The sequence below is a fragment of the Halichoerus grypus genome, chromosome X, assembly GCF_964656455.1.
Source record: "Halichoerus grypus chromosome X, mHalGry1.hap1.1, whole genome shotgun sequence".
Classification (NCBI taxonomy): Eukaryota; Metazoa; Chordata; class Mammalia; order Carnivora; family Phocidae; genus Halichoerus; species Halichoerus grypus.
Genome location: NC_135727.1, coordinates 16008379 through 16026909, shown reverse-complemented (window position 1 = coordinate 16026909; position 18531 = coordinate 16008379). Strand labels below are relative to the sequence as shown.

Below are 18531 nucleotides of genomic sequence, written 5' to 3'. Positions count from 1 at the left end.
AATCTCATTTTTAATTACAGTTTCCTTCTACAATATTGAAATGAGCTTCTCTGTGTTTGATGAAGAGCCAAGGATCCTTATTACCAGTGTTGTAAATGAATTTGCAGAAAATTGGGTAAAATAATCTTTTAAATATTTATGGTACATATAAAATATGTGAAGATACATATATGATAGATGGAGTAGATTAAAACTAGGCATTACTTTTTTTCTACCCATAACATACTTCACAGCTAATTGGTTTTGATTTTTCGCAGCAAATTTATCCACTCTGTAAGTAACACCGTAAGGATGTATGTGGTCTCTCATAGTGCCAATGCTGAAAGATTTTATGGCATGTTATTATTTTAATTCGCTTAGAACCGTACATTTCCCTCCACTGACACAAATTCTGGGCCTTTGCCAAATTTTTTTTATTTAGAGAAAAGTAGGAGAGCAGTGATAACAAAGTCTATGCTATTGTATTTACATATGTTTGTTTTCTGCATTTTAATTTTTTTCTCTCCTACACAAGAAATGTTGTATTTATCCTTATATTTTTCTGATAATAAGAGTAATACATACTCTCTGTAAAAAATTCAGACACTGAAATCTGAGACCCAGAAAGTAAATGTCTTCTGTAATACTGCTCCTTGTATTGATTCCTCTTACAGTCTGAGGTATATTCGTTCAGATTTTATTCCTCTACCTGCGATAACACTGATGCAAGTATGTTCTTTGACAAAAATAACTGGAATCATACAATTATGCTGTTCTGCAACTTGCTTTTTCTCACTTAACTGTATATCTTTGAGCATATTCATGCTGCAAATATTGATCTACCTCATATACTTAAACAGATACCAAGGATTTCACTCGATGGTTGTGATGTAGTATTTTTTTTTTTAAATCCAGACATCCGTTGGTGGACATTTAGGTTGCTTTTACTTGTTTTTTCTCTATTTGGAACCAATGCAGACAATAACGCCCTTGCAAGAAATTTTGGGGACACTTGAGTTTTTCTATAGGATAAATACCCAGAACTGGAATTGTTGGATCAAAGGACACAAACATTTCACATTTTAATAACTAGAGTTAAGTGGCCTCCCAGACAGGTGATACCAATTTGCACCCCACCAACAGTAAACGATCATGTCTGTTTCCTCTCTTTTTCCATCAGCGTTTCTTTGCAAGTGTGTATAACATGATTATAAGTGCTTGAAAGTGGGTGGGTGTATTTGTCCATTAGGTCTGCCATAACAAAATAGGATGCACTGAGGGTCTTAAACAACAGACATTTCTTTTCTCACGGTTCTGGAGGCTGGAAGTCCAAGATCAAGGTGTGGGCAGGATTGGTTTCTCCTGAGGCCTCTCTCCTTGGCTTGCAGATGGACTGTCTTCTCTCTTTGTCCTCACGTAGCGTGCATGCCTGCGCACACACCCCCCAGAGAGAGAGAGAGAGAGAGAGAGAGAGATCTGGGGTCTCTTTCTCTTCTTATAGGAACACCAGTCCTATCAGATCAGGGCTCCACCCTTATGACCATATTTAGCCTCAACTGCCTCCTTTAAAGGCCCTACTTCCAAATATAGTCACATTAAGGGGTTCGGGCTTCAACGTATGAATTTCGGAGGCGACACAGTTCAGCCCCAAAATAGAAAAACTGAATGGAGCAGATGGAAATGTTGAACCAACCAAAATAATAAATGCAGCATTGTCTCAGGTACCTTTCCTGGGTTAAGATAGAGGAGTGAGAATACTAAATCTGATATGTTTTATCTTTTACAGTTGAATTCTATATTTCAGGACAGTGAATTTGCTCTTGCTAATCTGGCTATTCAAATCAAAACCAGGTACGTGAGTGTCATCTATTGTGGGTCGAAGGCAGTTTGAGGGATTCTGGGTATGTTCCTATCCAGAGGGGATTTCTTTCTTTCTTTCTTTCTTTCTTTCTTTCTTTCTTTCTTTCTTTCTTTCTTTCTTTCTTTGTTCTGTCTGAGATTTAGGGACTGCATTTTGAGTTGCATCTTCCCTTCTGAGTGTAGGTTCTCTTTGGAATAACAAAGAAATTCTATCATCACTGTAGGGTGTAAAGCCAATGGGAGAACAAAACAGAAGGAAATAAATTGGGGAAATGGTGGAATTGGATCCAGTTACCCTTAATGCCCCTCTTAGTTTTAAAATGCTATGATTCTGTGACTTTGAGGGGGAAAAAAATCACGCCTTAAAGGGATGAAAGGCTAGGGATGGCCAATGGTGAAGATATAAGACCCTTTATTTTCCGATAATGCACTTTCAGGAGTTAGAAATTCCAAAGGGAACTTGAAATGTTTAAAGTGAGAAATGCTGACCAGTCTAAGACTTGCCTGGGACACGAATTTGGAGAGGTGATCGCATTGCTGCGGGCAGGCATTGAGTAGTCTCAAGGAGCCAAAGACAAAGAGAAGACCCGCCTTTCCCCACCCTCTCCAAGAACTCTGGTTCTTTCCTCTAAAATACACCATGTACAGCTTTTCAGGCCAATATGTACGATTTAGCTTATTCATTTTAATGACTGCATAGGATTCCTTTGCATGGGTGTGCCAAGGTGTATTTACCCAATTACCTAGTGATGGACATTTCAGTTATTTTCACTCTTGTACATATGTTTGTATGCACCCTTGCTGTACTATTATGGGATAGATTCCTGGAAGTGGGGCTGCTCAGTCAAAGACTTACCACCATTTTGGTACATAGATAATAATCAGGCTTTTGAAGTGTCTCCTTAGAGCCCTAGTATTTGAATTCCAAGCTGGGGAATTCTACTGTTCTGCCTCACAGTTGTCTTTCTCCTGAGCTTTTGTCCTAATGTATTGGGCACCATGAGAGAAATATTTTGATTATACAAAGTACAGTTATATGTGTATATATATATAAATTTGTTTATGCTTTTGATACAGAGACTCTTCTGAAGGGGAAATAACCACGGACCAAACTGTAGTAAGTAATTTTTCAAAATGAATCTACTTGTGACTCCTCCAATACCTGAGTAGATGTAAGTAAAATAGTGCTTCTACCCAAGCATACGCCAGGCAAAGCTCAACTGTGGTCATTGAGGATCAAATTACATTTTTTTTGGGCATCTGCACAAGAACCCAGTAAGAAAACCATCCTCTGCTTTTCTCAAGTCCCTGTGGGGCAGTTTTTTGGAGGCACATTTTGTGGGCTATGGGAGCGTGGAATGACTTGGTTGTAAATGGCAAATGGAATTTCTTGGTTGTAGACATCTTGGAAAGAAGCCTGGTTCTTCCAAGAATGACACAATTTTTGCAAGACTGGCAGTCACATAATAAATCCACCCTTTACCTGTATAGATTTGAAATCAGGGTGTGACAAAATTATCTGCCATCATCCTTGCCCCAATGCCTCCAAGCATTACCATGTTAGACTCTGAAAAGATCAGTAAGCACAGACCTTGTAAGGTATTTAAACATGAGAGAAATATTTTGATTATACAAAGGACAATCAAGGCTACAGTGCCTTCCAAATTATCTGCCATCATTTAAAATGCTTTCTGTAAAGAGCTGAGTCTGAATTTCTTAATTTAATACATTATGGATAACATGACACAAGTAAAATTCCTCTCAAATAATAGGTGCAAAAAGCCTTTTGGTGACAATGTGGTCCCCAGAATCAGGCTGCCTGTGTTAGAATCCCTGTTCTTCCACTTCCTGACTGGGAGACTTTGGGCAACCTAATGACTCTCTGTGCCTCAGTTTCCTCATCTGTAGAATGGGGATGACAATATTACCCTTCCTCATAGGGCTGTTAGAAAGATGGAATAGGATGATTAGTAAATGCTCGGTAGTGTTTACTATTGTCATCACCCCGTTAGGGTCCAGATCCAGAAGCCTCAGATTCTGCTCCCAGTTCTGTGACTTGTCAGCTGTGTGATACTGGGCAGATCATTTAACTTCTCTGAGACTTAGCTTCCTCGTCCAGGAAATGGGGTGATAATCCCTGCATTGCCCACACTACAGGGGTGAGGTGAGGACTAGTTGCGTTGACGTTTTTGAGGGTGATTTGCAAATGGCAACAAGTTACATAAATGTAAAGCATAATTATGATTGCTGTTGTTGACAATAAGCCCTGTACTCAAATGTGACGTTTGTTTAAAGATTTCAGTGATGATGTACTTTTGTTTTGCATTATTTTGGAACAGAGAGAAGGGCAAGGAATGGCTACAATTTCCCATGTACCGTCCAGGTAGGAGCTGAGTTTATTCATAGCTGGTACATTTAGTTCTGATTTTCCTTCCATTTAATTCTGTATTTGCAGCCTGTTGGTCAGAGTTGTCAGAAGGAGATCAAAGTACCAGGTGGTTATTTTACAGATGCTGTAATTGGGCTCTTGCCTTCATGAAATAAGTTGTTTCGGTTGGTCATGGTGCAGCCTAGCAGCCTGCCTCCTGCTTCTTTGTAGTGAAGAGAAAATGGGGTCCAAAGTGGTCATAATTTGGGGATGGGGGAATAAAGTGTTTGTTGTCATCAAAAAAGTCCAAGAAATACTGAGCAGGGAAGTGGAAAAACAACATGGAAAGCTGCCTTGGTCCTGTTCAGACACATGGTCCAGCCCCTTCTGGAACACTACTTGATGCAACTCAGAGAGGCTCATGGGAAGGTCACTGACATGTTCAGGGTGCTAAGAGTAAAGAGTCTGTTGCAGCAAAGGGAGAGGTTTAAAAAAAGAGGAGTCCTCTTTAGATTGGCAAAATGAGAGCTGGGAAGAGATGGGCTCCACGTGGAAGGGGAGGGCGAGCAGGGACTCCACCGACTGTGGATCCGTGGAGGAGGAGGCATGGCTTAGATTGGACAAAGAGAAAGTTTGAGTTAACACAGGCACATCTAACTGGAATACCAGTCAACAGCTGTAGGAAACGTTGGAAATGTGTGCTTCAAAAAGATGTATTGGCAAATAGAAATGGGGAAAAGGTCTAGGTAAGCTTGTGACTCTTTTTTTTTTTTTTAAAGATTTTATTTATTTGAGAGAGAAAGAGAGCATGAACAGGGGAAGAGGGGCAGAGGGAGAGGGAGAAGCAGACTCCCCGCTCACGGGGAGCTGGCCGCGGGGCTCGATCCCAGGATCATGAGCTGAGCCAGTCAGCCGTTTAACCAACTGAACCACCCAGGTGCCCCTAAGCTTACAGATGCTCTGTAATGGAATAGCAGAGGAAATTAGAATGTCTGAGGACCTTGCTCCAGCGGTTGAGGTCAAGGACAGCCCTATTCTTTCATAACGTATCTTTTAGTGGGCAGAATACTCTAGGGATGTACTAGGTATTTGTGACCTTGGCTAAGTCTCAGCTCCCTCATCTGTGGAATGGGGACCATAATAGCTCTACTCATGAGGCTACAAATGTTAGCTACTATCACTACCATTATCTCCATTGTTCTTCTATTATAGAAATAGGCCTTCTGCAGAACACATCTTTAGAGACTAATTGAGCATGTGCCATTTGCCTTCTTGCAGTAATGATGGATAAATTGGAGACCAGAAGGATAAAAGGTTTTCTCTGAAGGAATAAATCCTGAGTACTCCATCTTCTCTATTAATTTGTACAAGCTCCTAGAGAACGCATGGCTAGTTTTTTATTTTATTTTATTTTATTTTTTAAAGATTTATTTATTTATTTGAGGGGGAGGAGCAGAGGGATTGAGCAGACACCTCACTGAGTGCACAGAGAATCAGGGATTGATCCTGCAACCCTGAGATCGTGACCAGAGCCAAAACCAAGAGTCGGATGCTTAACTGCTTAACCGACTGAGCCACCCAGGCACGCTTAGTTGATTTTAATATAATGCAACTGTTGCTGACTGTTCTTTTGAAAATGGGTTTTGAGTTGTTTGTTTTGCATATGAGAAAATTTATCAGAAGATTCCAATATGCTGTCTCCCATCATTTCTTAAGATTTGCCCGTTGGTAGATGTAAAATGTTTGTTATTTATGGACTCCCAATTAAGTCATCTGTGTAGAATTTCAGCACCACGGGCAGGTTGCGCTCTGTTGACGTAACTGCAACAGCATTCTTTCTTGCTCTGCTTTTTAGCTATGTTTGTCAGACCATCCTAAAGGCCAGCTCTTCCTTAGCAGCCACCGAATTGATTAGCAGGATCAAGAGTAAAATACATGGCAACCTCACCCATGGAAACTTCACCAAAGGTCAACTGACGTTATTAGTAAAATCTGAACACGTTGCGGTGAAAAAACTAGGTAATTGGGGGGAGGGGTATTCCATACACATTCACTCCCCTTATTAGAGAGCTCATAATGCACGCACAGTCAGACATCCTGAGTTCTGGGGGGAGAGGAGTTGTCTTCATGTTCCTTTCCACATCCTCAGCGCTCACTTGCCCTGACAACATTTCCACCAGTAAGAGCTTATGAAAAACACTGAGGGGTTACCAGAGACCATGGACCAGCTCTGGATATCAGCAGTGGCCAGTCCGTCAGCGGAGTGGGAGGACTGTGTCTCTTGCATAAATACCCAGAGGCCTGGGGAGCTTCCTCATTCCACACAATAACTGCCCAATAGATGCTTGCTAATTTATTGATTGATATAGCCAGGCTATTCATCTGGGAAAGTGATCTGGGAACAGTCCAGAATTTCTCTCAAGGGCATCTCTTTCCTTTAATGGTAAAGAGAAAGGCTATCGGACCACCACTCCATGTCCTTGCCATGGCTGCCAGTGGACTGCGGTGAAAACATCGGGCTAAGCCAGATAACATGCGGAGGATTTAGAACATACAGTCCCTGGCAACGAACTGATCAGGTAGCAGAGGGCAGGCTGTGATTGCAAGCGACAGTGAAATGGGAGGCAGACAAGTGTAGAAGCCACAGGCAGATCCCACTGTGCAAATGGCGCTCATGGCTGTCCTCAGAGGAAGCTGGGATTCTCCCGGCTCTCCGCTTCTCCCGGCCGCTCTGCCCACATGTGAAGGAAAGATTTCCGGAATCCGGGTCACAAACCCAGTGGGTGGTCAGTAGAAACCGGGAACTTATCACACACACTCAGCCCAGGTCACTTCTCCCTTAACGTGACCACACTTGGTGGCAAAACCTTGACCTTGGCACCACCAGCAGAGAAGAGCTCCCGTGTCTCATCCTGGCGATGGCAGATACATTGAGTTTACTAAAATCAAATCCACCCCAGAGTCCGTTAGGAAGGGAGGAACCATCCAGAAGGAGAAGTCAGCCTTTGGTTTCCTGTCACTGACAGTTGGGGGTACCTCAGAAGGAGGGCACTTGGCAGGTGAGGACTTCTGATTTTTTTGTGTATGGCTTGAACTTTTTCCAATGCAAATGTAACATTTTTTTAAAACCAAGACCAAAAAAAAAAACCACAAACAAAAACAAAACTGTCCTGTCAACTTGTGCTTTTAATGAAAAGGATTAAGTGTGAGTTTTTCCCGGGAGGCTTATTAAAAAAAAAAAAAAAAAAAAGCATTTCATGTATTTTCAATGAAGCCTGATTTAAATGGCCTGGTAGAAAAAGTTTTTATTTGCTGGTGTTTACGTATAGGGTAATAATGATTACCATAATAACAAAATGGATTTTCATGACACCTGTAAGTGCCTTTTACCCCTTCAAATGCATACGCTTTCTCCACAGAGCCGGGAAGGTGCAAAGCCCAGGAAACAGTCTCTAAATACAAAGGGACCTATAAGTGGCTCTTAACCGACCCTACTGAGACAGCCCAAACTAGGTGCATAAAAAACAGGCGTGGAAATGCTACTAGGATCTGGTACGTATTGGCCAAGTTCTAATTGTCGGTTCAGAGACTCAAAGATCCTCTTAATTGGGGCCATGTTTCCGTCATCTGACTGAGCAGCCCTCCCAACCCCCATCCCCTCTACCCTGTCCTGCCTTCTTTCATCCTTTGGATCTACGTAAGCATGCACAGGCAACATAAGAGCATTCTAGAAAAATGTTCAAGAAGACAAAGGAGAAAAAGTCACCCATAATCCCACCACCACTGCTTTTAGGTTGGCGTATTTTTCATCTCCTTGTTCCCTGTGTGCCTTTAAGTTTTATGTAGTTTTATGTCGTGGTAATCACTGTCCTCATCTCAATAATGTGATTTACCTTTTCACTCAATAGTTGATCAAACATTTTCCATGTTTTATGTTCTTCTTCTTAATGACCATTTTGAAAAATTGCCTCAGAAGCTACCTCGTTGATGGGCCATAATAATTTACTAAATCACCCTTCTATTGTTGCCTTATCATTTTCCTTCTTTAAATCATCAGTCCCTCTTCTCTGACTCTCTGCTGTTAATGGTTTATGCCATTAACTTAAGGAGGCAGACCAGAAGGGCAGCAGGTTTTGTTTGACAGAGGCTTAAAAGCTCTCTGTTGGAAGGCAACATCTTGGACTGGGTCCTACTCTCTTTGTACATCTAATCAGTCAGCAAATCATGTTGGTTTTGTCATCACAATCAAAGCTCGTATGTACCCTTTCCTTTCCATCCCCACCGCCACAACCCCAGTGCAGACCCTTACTATCATCCCTTGTCTACTATTAGAGCAGTCTCCTCGCCTTCCCCCACTCTGGTTCCACATTGCCTCGGGTATTAAGTCTAAACTAAACACGGTGCTCAAGACCCACAGGCACCCTTTTTACCATGTCTGCCGGCCAAAAAGGGCCATTTGCTATTGTGGGCTCCAATGGGTGCCTCCCTGTGTCTAGGTCTCCACCTGTGCTATTTGCCCTGCTTCGGGGTGTGTGTGTGGGGGCTTTCTCCATCTCTGTCCTTTTAGCGTCTGGCTCAGCTCAAAAGTTGCAAATAAGTTCTCCTTGCTCGGTGGTTTGATAGATTCAGTTTTGTTGGTACAGTTTTTCATCTCATGTCTTGCCTCATAGATGTAGTTACATGTACGGACTCGAACCACCAAGTTACAACCAGCTCCTCCAGGGACCGGACCCCGCCTAGTTGTCAGCAGTCCTGGGTGCTCAATCAATGTGCGAGCTCATTTGAAATGAACTGGATTGAATTGGATGAGGCATAGGGGAGGGTGGATGATGAAGGCCGATGAGCTACAAAGGGTGCTATGCTCATTGCCTTCAGGAAATGATGTGCGGAGCTAGGGACCGCATTCTACCAGGAATTTCCTCTTAAAGTGGGGGTAAGAAGGGAAAGTGAGGGTAAGCAGCCATGTCCAGAGGGGCAACATCTCCGCCTCGACTCTCCCTCCGCTGAGCATTGCCAGGCTTCATCTCAGACTCTCGTGCCTTTTTACACCTCCTGCATGGGGACCCTACATTCCCTTGTTCCCCAAGAGCAAAGTGTTCTTCCACGGGGCTCTCACCTTTGCTATCTCAGCCCAGAGGCTGGGAGTGGGCAGAGGGGAGGCATGCCAGAGCTACACCGTGTTCCTTCTTTGTTTGCTCTAAGACTTTTCTGGCCTCATCCTCCAATAAGAAAGCTTTTTGTCCCTCCCTCCTCTCTTTTTCAGCTCAATCAGTATCCACACTGGCAAATCTCAGTGGGAAAAACCAAAGTTGAAACAATGCAAACTGCTTCAAGGACTTCCTGATAAGATCATGGATCTTGCTAACATTACTATCAGTGATGGTAAGACTGTTCTGTACACATTAATGACATAATGGAACCTCGGTTAGTTCGTCTGCTTGACCTGAGATGAGAGGGTACAGGCAAGCCTCACGTAGGAAAATCTACCTTACAGTGATCCAATTTCGGAAACTAAGGAGTTAATGTTGGTAGAGGTGGGGGTGGGGCATGCTAAGTTGGGACCGTCAGTGTTTTTTATTTTATAATTTTTGGCTAATTATTATTTTTCATTTCATTTTATTTTTTTAAGATTTTATTGATTTATTTGAGAGAGAGAGAGAACGAGCAGGGGGAATGGCAGAGGGAGAGAGAGAAGCAGGCTCCCCACTGAGCAGGGAGCCTGACTCAGGGCTCGATCCCAGGACCCTGGGATCATGACCTAAGCTGAAGGCAGAGGCTTAACCCACTGGGCCACCCAGGTGTCCCATTATTTTTCATTTTAAAACAGTTTTAATGGGGGGGCGTCTGGGGGGGTCAGTTAGTTAAAAGTCTGACTCTTGGTTTCGGCTCAGGTCATGATCTCAGGGTCATGAGATCAAGCCCAAGTCTGGCTCCACGCTCAGTGGGGAGTCTGCTTTAGATTCTCTCTCTGCCTCTCCCACTGCCCCTCCACCTGCTCGCTCCCTTTCAAATAATAAATAAATATTTACAAAAACAGTTTTGGGGCGCCTCGGTGGTGCAGGCAGTTGAGCATCTGACTGTTGGTTTTGGCTCAGGTCATGATCTCAGGGTTGTGGGATCGAGCCCTGTGTCGGGCTCTGCGTTCAGCTTGGAGTCTGCTGGAGGTTCTCTCCCTCTCCCTCAGCCACTCTCCTGCTCTCTGTCTCTCTCAAATAAATAAATAAATAAATAAATAAATAAATAAATAAATAAAATCTTAAAAAAACCAAAACAGTTTTAATAGGTAATTCTTCACATAGTTCAATATTGCAAAAACAAAAAGGAAATACAGTGAAACATCTTCCCACTGCTCGCCCCAGCCATTCAATAAATATCCACAGAGGTATTTCATGTATCTATGCGGAAATTTACATACACACACACCATACATATACATATACATATGCATATACATGTATATTCTCCCTCCCTCTTAGTACACAAAGCGGAGCGTGCTCTCCGTGCTGCTCTGCACCTTGCTTTTTTCTTTTAACAATATATTGCAGAAATTATCCTTTTAGTATATGAAGAGCTTCCGCATGCTTTTTATCACTGCATTATATTATACTGCATGGACATGCCACAATTTATTTCTTTAACCTATTTCCTGTGGGTGGGCATTTAAGTTGTTAATAACATTTTATTTTTACAAAACTGCTGTAATGGATTCTGTACATATGTCATTTTGCATAAGTGGGATATACTTGAAGCATAAATTCCTAAAAGTAGAATTGCTGGGTCAGTCATACTTTTGATGGTGTCAAAATGCTCTCTGTAATGCTTGCTTGCACTAGTTCATACTCCCACTTGCAAGGTAGGAAAGCACCTGTCTCAGGGTACCTCCAGCAACACAGCACGCTATCAGACTTTTGGATCTTTGGTGATGTGATAAGCAGAAATTGATATCTTGTTGTGGTTTAAAAAGTTTCTTATGAAGCTATTCACATATCATAACATTTTACCCATTTACTGGGTATAATTCCATGGTTTTTAGTATGTTCACTAGATTGTGCAACAGTCACCACTAATTCCAGAACATTTTGATCTCTCCAAAGAGAAGCCCCATACACATTAGCAGGCGCTCTCATTCCCCCGCTCCCCGCAGCTCCTGGAAACCTCTAATCTACTTTCTTCTTTTAATTTTATTTTATTCTAGTAAGAACACTTAACATGAGATCCATCCTCTTGAAAAAATTTTTAAAGTACAATGTTGTATGGCTGACCTCCAGAACTTATTCACCTTGCTTAACTGAAACTTTATGCCTGTTGATGAGCAACTCCCCATTTCCCCTTCCCCAGCCCCCGGCAAGCACCATTCCTCTCTGTGCTTTTGTGAGTTCCACTATGTTAGATTCCCCATATAAGTGAGATCATGCAGTATTTGTCTTTCTGTGTCTGGCTTATTTCACTTAGCATAATGTTCTCCAGGTTTATCCATGTTGTTGCAAATGGCAGGATTTCCTTCTTTTTGAAAGTGAATAATATTCCAGTGTGTATGTATGTGTGTGACGTTTTCTTTATCTCTAGATGGACACTTACGTTATTTCCGTATCTTGACTATTGTGAATAATGTAATGAACTTGTGCGTGCTGATATCTCTTTGAGATAGTGATTTTAGTTCCTTTGGATATACATACACAAGTGAGATTGCTGGATCATACAGTAGTTCTATTTTTAATTTGTCTTCCACAATGGCTGCACCAATTTACATTCCCACCCACAGTGTACCAGGGTACCATTTTCTCCACACCCTTGACAACACTTTGTTACCTCTTGATTTCTGATAATAGCCATCCTGACAGTTGTGAAGTGATATCTCATTGTGGTTTTGATTTCCATTTCCCTGATGATTACTGGTGTTGAGTACCTTTTCATATATCTGTTGGTCTTTTTTATGTCTTCTGAGAAATGTCTATTTGAGTCCTTAGTTCATTTTTAAATCAGGTTACCTGTTTGTTCACTCTTGAGTAAGAAATTTTTTTTTTTTTGAGTAAGAGAAATTCTTAAAAAAATTTTTTTAAGTAGGCTCCATGCCCAATGTGGGGCTTGAACTCACGACCCAGAGATCGAGAGTTGCATGCTCTATGGACTGAGCCAGCCAGGTGCCCCATGAGTTATAAAAATTCTTTGTATATTTTGGAGATTAACTCCTTATCAAATATATGGTTTGCAAATATTTTCTCCCATTCAGTAAGTTGTCTTTTCACTCTGTTGATTGATTGATTATCTCCCTTGTTGTGAGAAACTTTTTATTTGATGGAGTCCCACTTGTTTATTTTTGTTTCTGTCGCCTGTGCTTTGGTGTCATATCCATGAAATCGTTGCCAAGATCAATGTCATGAAGATTTTCCATTATGTTCTCTTCTAAGAGTTTTTGATTTTCAGGTCTTGCATTTAAGTCTTGAATAATTTTGAGTTGATTTTTGTGTAAGGTGTAACAGGAGGGCCAATTTCATTCTTTTGCATGTGAATTTTCAGTTTTCCCAACACCGTTTATGGACGAGATTGTCCTTTTTCCATTGTGTGTTCTTTGCACTGTTATTGAAGATTGGTTGATGGTATATGTGTGGATTTGTTTCTGGGCTCTCTATTCTGTTCCATTGCTTTTTTTTTTTTAAGATTTTATTTTTATTTGAGACAGAGAGAGAGAGCACAAGCAGAGAGAGAGGCAGGCAGAGGAAGAAGCAGTCCCCCCTATGTGGGATTCAATCCCAGGACCCTGGGATCATGACCTGAGCCGAAGGCAGCCGCTTAACAGACTGAGCCACCCAGGGTCCCTGTTTCATTGGTTTATAGGTCTGTCTTTATACCAGTACCATACTGTTTTGATTACTGTAGCTTTGTATTATATTTTGATATCAAGATGTGTGATGTCTTTCTCAAGATTGATTTGGCTATTTGGTTTGTGTGTGTGTGTGTGTATGTGTGTGTGTGTGGTTCCATATGAATTTTAGAATTACTTTTTCTATTTCTGTAAAAGATACCATTAGCTAGACTAGTTCGGTAAACTCCGTTGTCCCTGCAGTGTACATCTTCTGATTCTTCTCCGGAGAAGATGCAGCCTTGGTCTTGTACCTATTCTCCCTGACTACCAGGGATGACTGTGGTTCTAGCTAGGTTCTCTCTGTTTCTTTCTCCCATCTCCCTGCTGAGCTTCTGGATGGTGTGCCTCTCTCCGTATCACACCCAGCTGTTAGCCTCCTAATTGCTAGCTGATGGCTCTGTTGTTTTTGACAAAACCCCGGGGCATAAATTGCTCCATAGTCTGATCCCATTATAGTCCATCCCCTTGGCAGGGGCAGAGTATTGCCAGTCTTTGAGGCTTTCTCCCACCCTTCTCTGTGAAAAAAATATCTGTCCTATGGGGCAAGAGCTTGGGAGATGGTGGCGTGATGAATGTGTCCTTCACAAGGTGCTTCACCAGGGTTTCCCTATGGAGCAGGGGCTGTGTTTGAATTTGAGGGGAAGGGGGACTTGGTGCTGGCACTCAGACGCGAGCCAGAAATATGGGAACTTCCAAGGTTCACTGGCTCTCAAATCCACTCAGAATAGTTCTTCTACCCCAGTGACCTGGGGGAGATGGTAACTACCACTCAGCTGCCTAGCCCAACAGAGCAATTTTTCCACAAGGCAGAGCTCTGGGAGATGGGTGCATTTCCTAGCCCAAAGGCCATGGCCTCCCACTGTACTGACCAAGTGTCCATAGATTTTGTTGATTAAATGCATCTCAGTTGGTTGGAAGATCAACCTCCAGAGACTTTGAATGGTTGTCTTTGCTAATTTTGACCAGTGTGACAGAGGTTGCTCTTGGTGAACTTTTGCCCAACCCCTCCTTACAGTGCTATTCTTGAAGTCCTGCCCCTCCTTATCGGTGTTTTGAAAGCATGCCTAAGTTTCCCTCATCGACTCTCAGTCTATACATACCTTGTTAGGCGTAGTTCTACCACGCGAAGCCCCCACCCCACCATGATGACTAGTTGGAAACTGAGGCACAGGACAGCCAGGGAATTGCCTTGAGGCAGTGAACTCCTCAGACTTGTCTTCCTTGCAGAAGATGGAAATTTGAGGTCCTTGCCAAGGAATATCTAGAAGAATTAGAAAAGTAAGCATGGCTCTGATGGTTTCTAGGTCCAAAATCATGAGTCACTAGGGAGGGTTGCAGCTTGAAGCAAGCAGGCAGCGAGTCAGAGAGGTCTATGTTTCATGCTGACCTCCCTCCTCTGAGCGACACATTTTTCTTAGACACGATAATAGAATTTTCTCCTTAGGAGAAAAAGTTAAACAACCATAACAATAAGAAAAGCATTGCACTGAGTTAGGATTTTTAGAAAATTAACTGTCAGAAGTCACTTTGTTAAAAAAAAAAAAATCTGCAGAGGATGAGAACGGTTGCATGGTGGCTGTAATGTATATAACTGAAAATAAATTATCAAATTTATTAGCTTCGGAGGAAGGCTTCTCCTTGTAAGTCAGGAGCTTAATGAAAAATGAGTACACTGTAAGGGAAAGAAAATGCATTCACTTTGAAACAATTTTTCTTTAGCCTTCAATCTTGCTGACAAGCATTAGATATCTTGGTTGGAGAAAAACTTGTCAGTTCCCCAGTTAAATGCTCATTTTATGTAACTCCTTAATATCGCAGAGTTCAAAAAGGTACCCTTATTTCAAAGGTCTGTGGGTTCTTTGCTTTGCCCTGTCTTTGTGACCTCCTAAATACTGAAGATGCATCGCACTCTAATGAAGTTGGCTGGAACTTTTCACAAAGCTGTCTCCTGGGTGTGTCCATCTCGCTGCCTGGACAAGATAGTGCATGGTGGAGAGAGAATGATGTAATTCCCAGGATGTCAGGGAGAAGGACTGCAAAGCACAGCTATTCCAACCCCCAAACTGTAGAGAAAAGGGGCAAAGTAGAACGTGATATCAAAGAACACTAGCTTCGGAATCAAACAGGCCTGGATTAAAATCTGGGTTAGAATCTCCATGTCACAATTTCCTAATCTGTATAAAGGGAATAATGTTAGTACCCGTCACACAGGGCTATCATGACCGTTAAATTGGAGAATGTATGTCTAATGCCTTGTGGTATCTTGTCTCCAAAATGCCCACCATCGATTCATTCCCTCCTTGTCTATTAGAAGTTGAATCAGGGCTGCCTTGTGACTACCTAGCCCAGTAGAATTTGGCAGTGGTGAGGCTGTGCCAATCGTGGGACTAACTTTTAAGGGGACTGGAAATTTCTGCTTCCATTCTCTTGTATGCTCTCAGAACCCAGACAGCATGCTATAAGAAGCCTGGAAAATGTTTAACCACCAGCTCTGCCAAAAAAGGTAATTTTGTCGCACTTGCTGATTTCCTTGGTGTGATCCTCCCCTGATGGCTGAATACAAACTACAACATGCAATTACTGAACATGGAGTTGGTAAGAGATACACAGATACTGTAGATCTAAATAATCGCCAAAGCATAGATTACTAAACTGTAGCAAACTCATTAGGAAGTGATGAGTCTTGGGTATCCCCATTGTTTTTAATATAACTTATTTAATTAAAAGTTGATGTAATTTAATTTTTGATAATGGCTGTGTTTAATAACCAGCTCATAAAATTCCTGAAAATTTAACAATTCATTCTGACAAGTTGATACCAGCTGGCCCCAGTTATACCACTGGGAAAGGCCATGTGTCGGGAACAGCCTCAACTGACCCCCAGAGGACAAGAGCCCCAACTGACTGGTCCATGGGCATCAACTGCCAGCCGTGTGAGTGAGCCATCTCAGACTTCCAGCCCAGTCGAGTCTTCAGATGACTCCAGTCCCAGCTGCCATCTGAGCGCAACTGCATGAGAGACCCTAAATCAGAACCGCTCAGCGGAAACTGGTCAACACACAGAACCATGAGGGATAATAATGAATTCTTGTTTGAAGTCGTTACGTTTGGAGGTAGTTTGTTATGCAGCTGTAGACAACACCAATACTGGCTCATAGAAATTGCTCAGTCAATAACAGATATGATTATTGTTTTGATGGCTGCAATTATTGGCAGATTAATTGAAACTATTTCAAGCAATGGGAGATCTATTTATTTTACAACGAAGAAGGGAGGATTCCTTTTACTGCTTTGGCTCGAGGACTTAGAATTTTTACACAATGTGTGTAATTTGTCCTGAGTTTGACTTAAAAAACATATAACTGTAGATGAAAAGTCTACAATTACTTTCCACAATATAGTTAGTCTCCCATTGGCCTATTGTTTACTTTCCTCCTGCGACAGCAGGGACTGCAGGAAGTAAAGTCACACCACCAAGGCCCAAAGAATGACTCCAGGTAGGCAGCTCTGGCTATCCCATTTACAGCAAAGCCTGAAAATTTAATAAGAATGATAGATTGGTGAATGAGAGCACTATATTTTTCTCCATCCCCTGTCTTATTGTTTTCTCAGTTTCTTTAACTGACCAGAAGATAGATGTAACAAGGACAAAATATTAATTTAGAAGTAATTACAACCCTGTTCAACCTCCCCCTTTCTTCTACCTCAATTCCTAGGTAGGCCATGGTTGGGCAGATTGAAGTAATGGTTAAGGGGGGGGGAATTGAGAGAATCTCAGTTAAGATTGCTTAATTTACATTGACAAGGACAGAGAGTTGTTTACAGAGAGAGAGAGGGAGAAAGAGAGAGAGAGAGAGAGAGAGAGAGGATGATGTTTATGGTAATTTATTTTGTTTTCCCAAACAGACTTGGTTATTTGTAATGTAACCCAGGTTAAGTTATGAATATAATCTCTGTCTGGACTTTTTCTCAATGGATTGTATTTCTCGATTATTGTCCGTTATATTTCAGTTACTGGACTTAAATGTGAGTGCTTTAAGCTAGGAGAGCACCACAAGGAACTTAGTTTTATATGGGTTATATTGAACTAAAATCTAATTTGTATTGTATTTGTTTAACAAATACTGGCATTATGGTTATGACAAACAGAGGTCTTTTGTTTTAGAGATGCATACTGAAGTATTTATAGATAAAATGGTACGTCTGGGATTTGCTTTAAAATAATCTGGGGTTGGGGGAAAGTGGGTGAGAGTGTAGATAAAATAAGATTAGCTCTTCATTGACACTTGTTGAAGCTAGGTGATTCATGAGGTACATGGGGATTCATTATACTATTCTTTCTACTTTTGTGCATGTTTGAAAATTTCCATAATAAAAAGTGAAGAAAAAAGTGGGCGAGTTAATATCTATTGTTCTTACTCTCTCTAAAAAAAAAATCTAAATGAAATTGCTTTTTATTATATGTGGTCCATATTTGCTTTTTTTCTGTGATTGCTGGTTCTTGACAGAAAAATATCATCACCACCCTTGATTATGAAAACACAGACTGAGTGTTTGCTGATATTTTAGTACAGGTGGGATCTACTTAACTCAATCCAATACTCAAAAGTCTTAACTTAATTAGAATCTAATTGCAAGATAATCTTCAGTGACAAAAAGGTTTCCCTGGTGTATTTTAAAAAGGATTTAATGAATAAAAACTTGACTTATGTGCTATTTTCTGGGACTCCGCTTATTGTAGAAATTGAGGTCCAGCCTTCTTTTTTATTGTAAATTTTGCTGCCTGGGTAGATATTTGCATTTGACTGCCTTTACTTTTTAGAGGGAAGGAAGCAGACCAGCATGGCCCCAAACTAAATAATGCAGGTTTTCCATTTCAATTTTCTTTCCCCAGAGAATGTGGATGATGTTGCAGAGCACGTTTTAAATTTAATAAATGCATCCCCCATTCTGGATGAAGAAGAAACAAAGATTATTGTTTCTAAAGCATCTGATATTTCCCAGTGTGATGAGATAAGTATGAATCTAACCCAGATTATATTACAAATAATCAATGCTGTTTTGGGAAAACAAAACAATTCAGCCTCTGATCTGCATGAAGTGAGAAATGGGTAAGTACTAATGCTTTGGTAAAATAAGTTATTTCATAAAACTTTATAATATTTGTTATTCATTCCTTTGCATACAGTCCCAAATTGTCAAGGTCAGGTGGCTATGCATCGAAAGCTGAGTTAGTACAGTGCAATGGGGTCATCCCACACAAATCCCAATTGTGAAGGAATGCATTGCAAAATTCTAATTCAACATTAATCATAGCAGCATTTCAAGTAGATAGTTGCCCCAAACCAAACCTCCACTCTATTTTCCCCACCCTGGGTGCTCCCCCAATACCTATAAAATGCATCCGCCCAGTGCTCAAGCAAAAAGCTTAGGCATAATACTAGTTACCTCCCTCTACCTC

At 41.4% G+C, this 18531-nt stretch overlaps 1 protein-coding gene across 1 annotated transcript in view; it reads left to right on the top strand.

Moving 5' to 3' along the window:
• The window catches only part of ADGRG4 (adhesion G protein-coupled receptor G4), an 84153-nt gene that overhangs the window by 22034 nt on the left and 43588 nt on the right, over window positions 1-18531 (top strand). The window contains exons 3-9 of the mRNA XM_078064877.1: window positions 21-115; window positions 1766-1850; window positions 4135-4222; window positions 6063-6226; window positions 7627-7759; window positions 9471-9589; window positions 17965-18181. Coding sequence (XP_077921003.1) covers window positions 21-115; window positions 1766-1850; window positions 4135-4222; window positions 6063-6226; window positions 7627-7759; window positions 9471-9589; window positions 17965-18181 — 901 coding nt within the window. The remainder of the gene's footprint in view (window positions 1-20; window positions 116-1765; window positions 1851-4134; window positions 4223-6062; window positions 6227-7626; window positions 7760-9470; window positions 9590-17964; window positions 18182-18531) is intronic.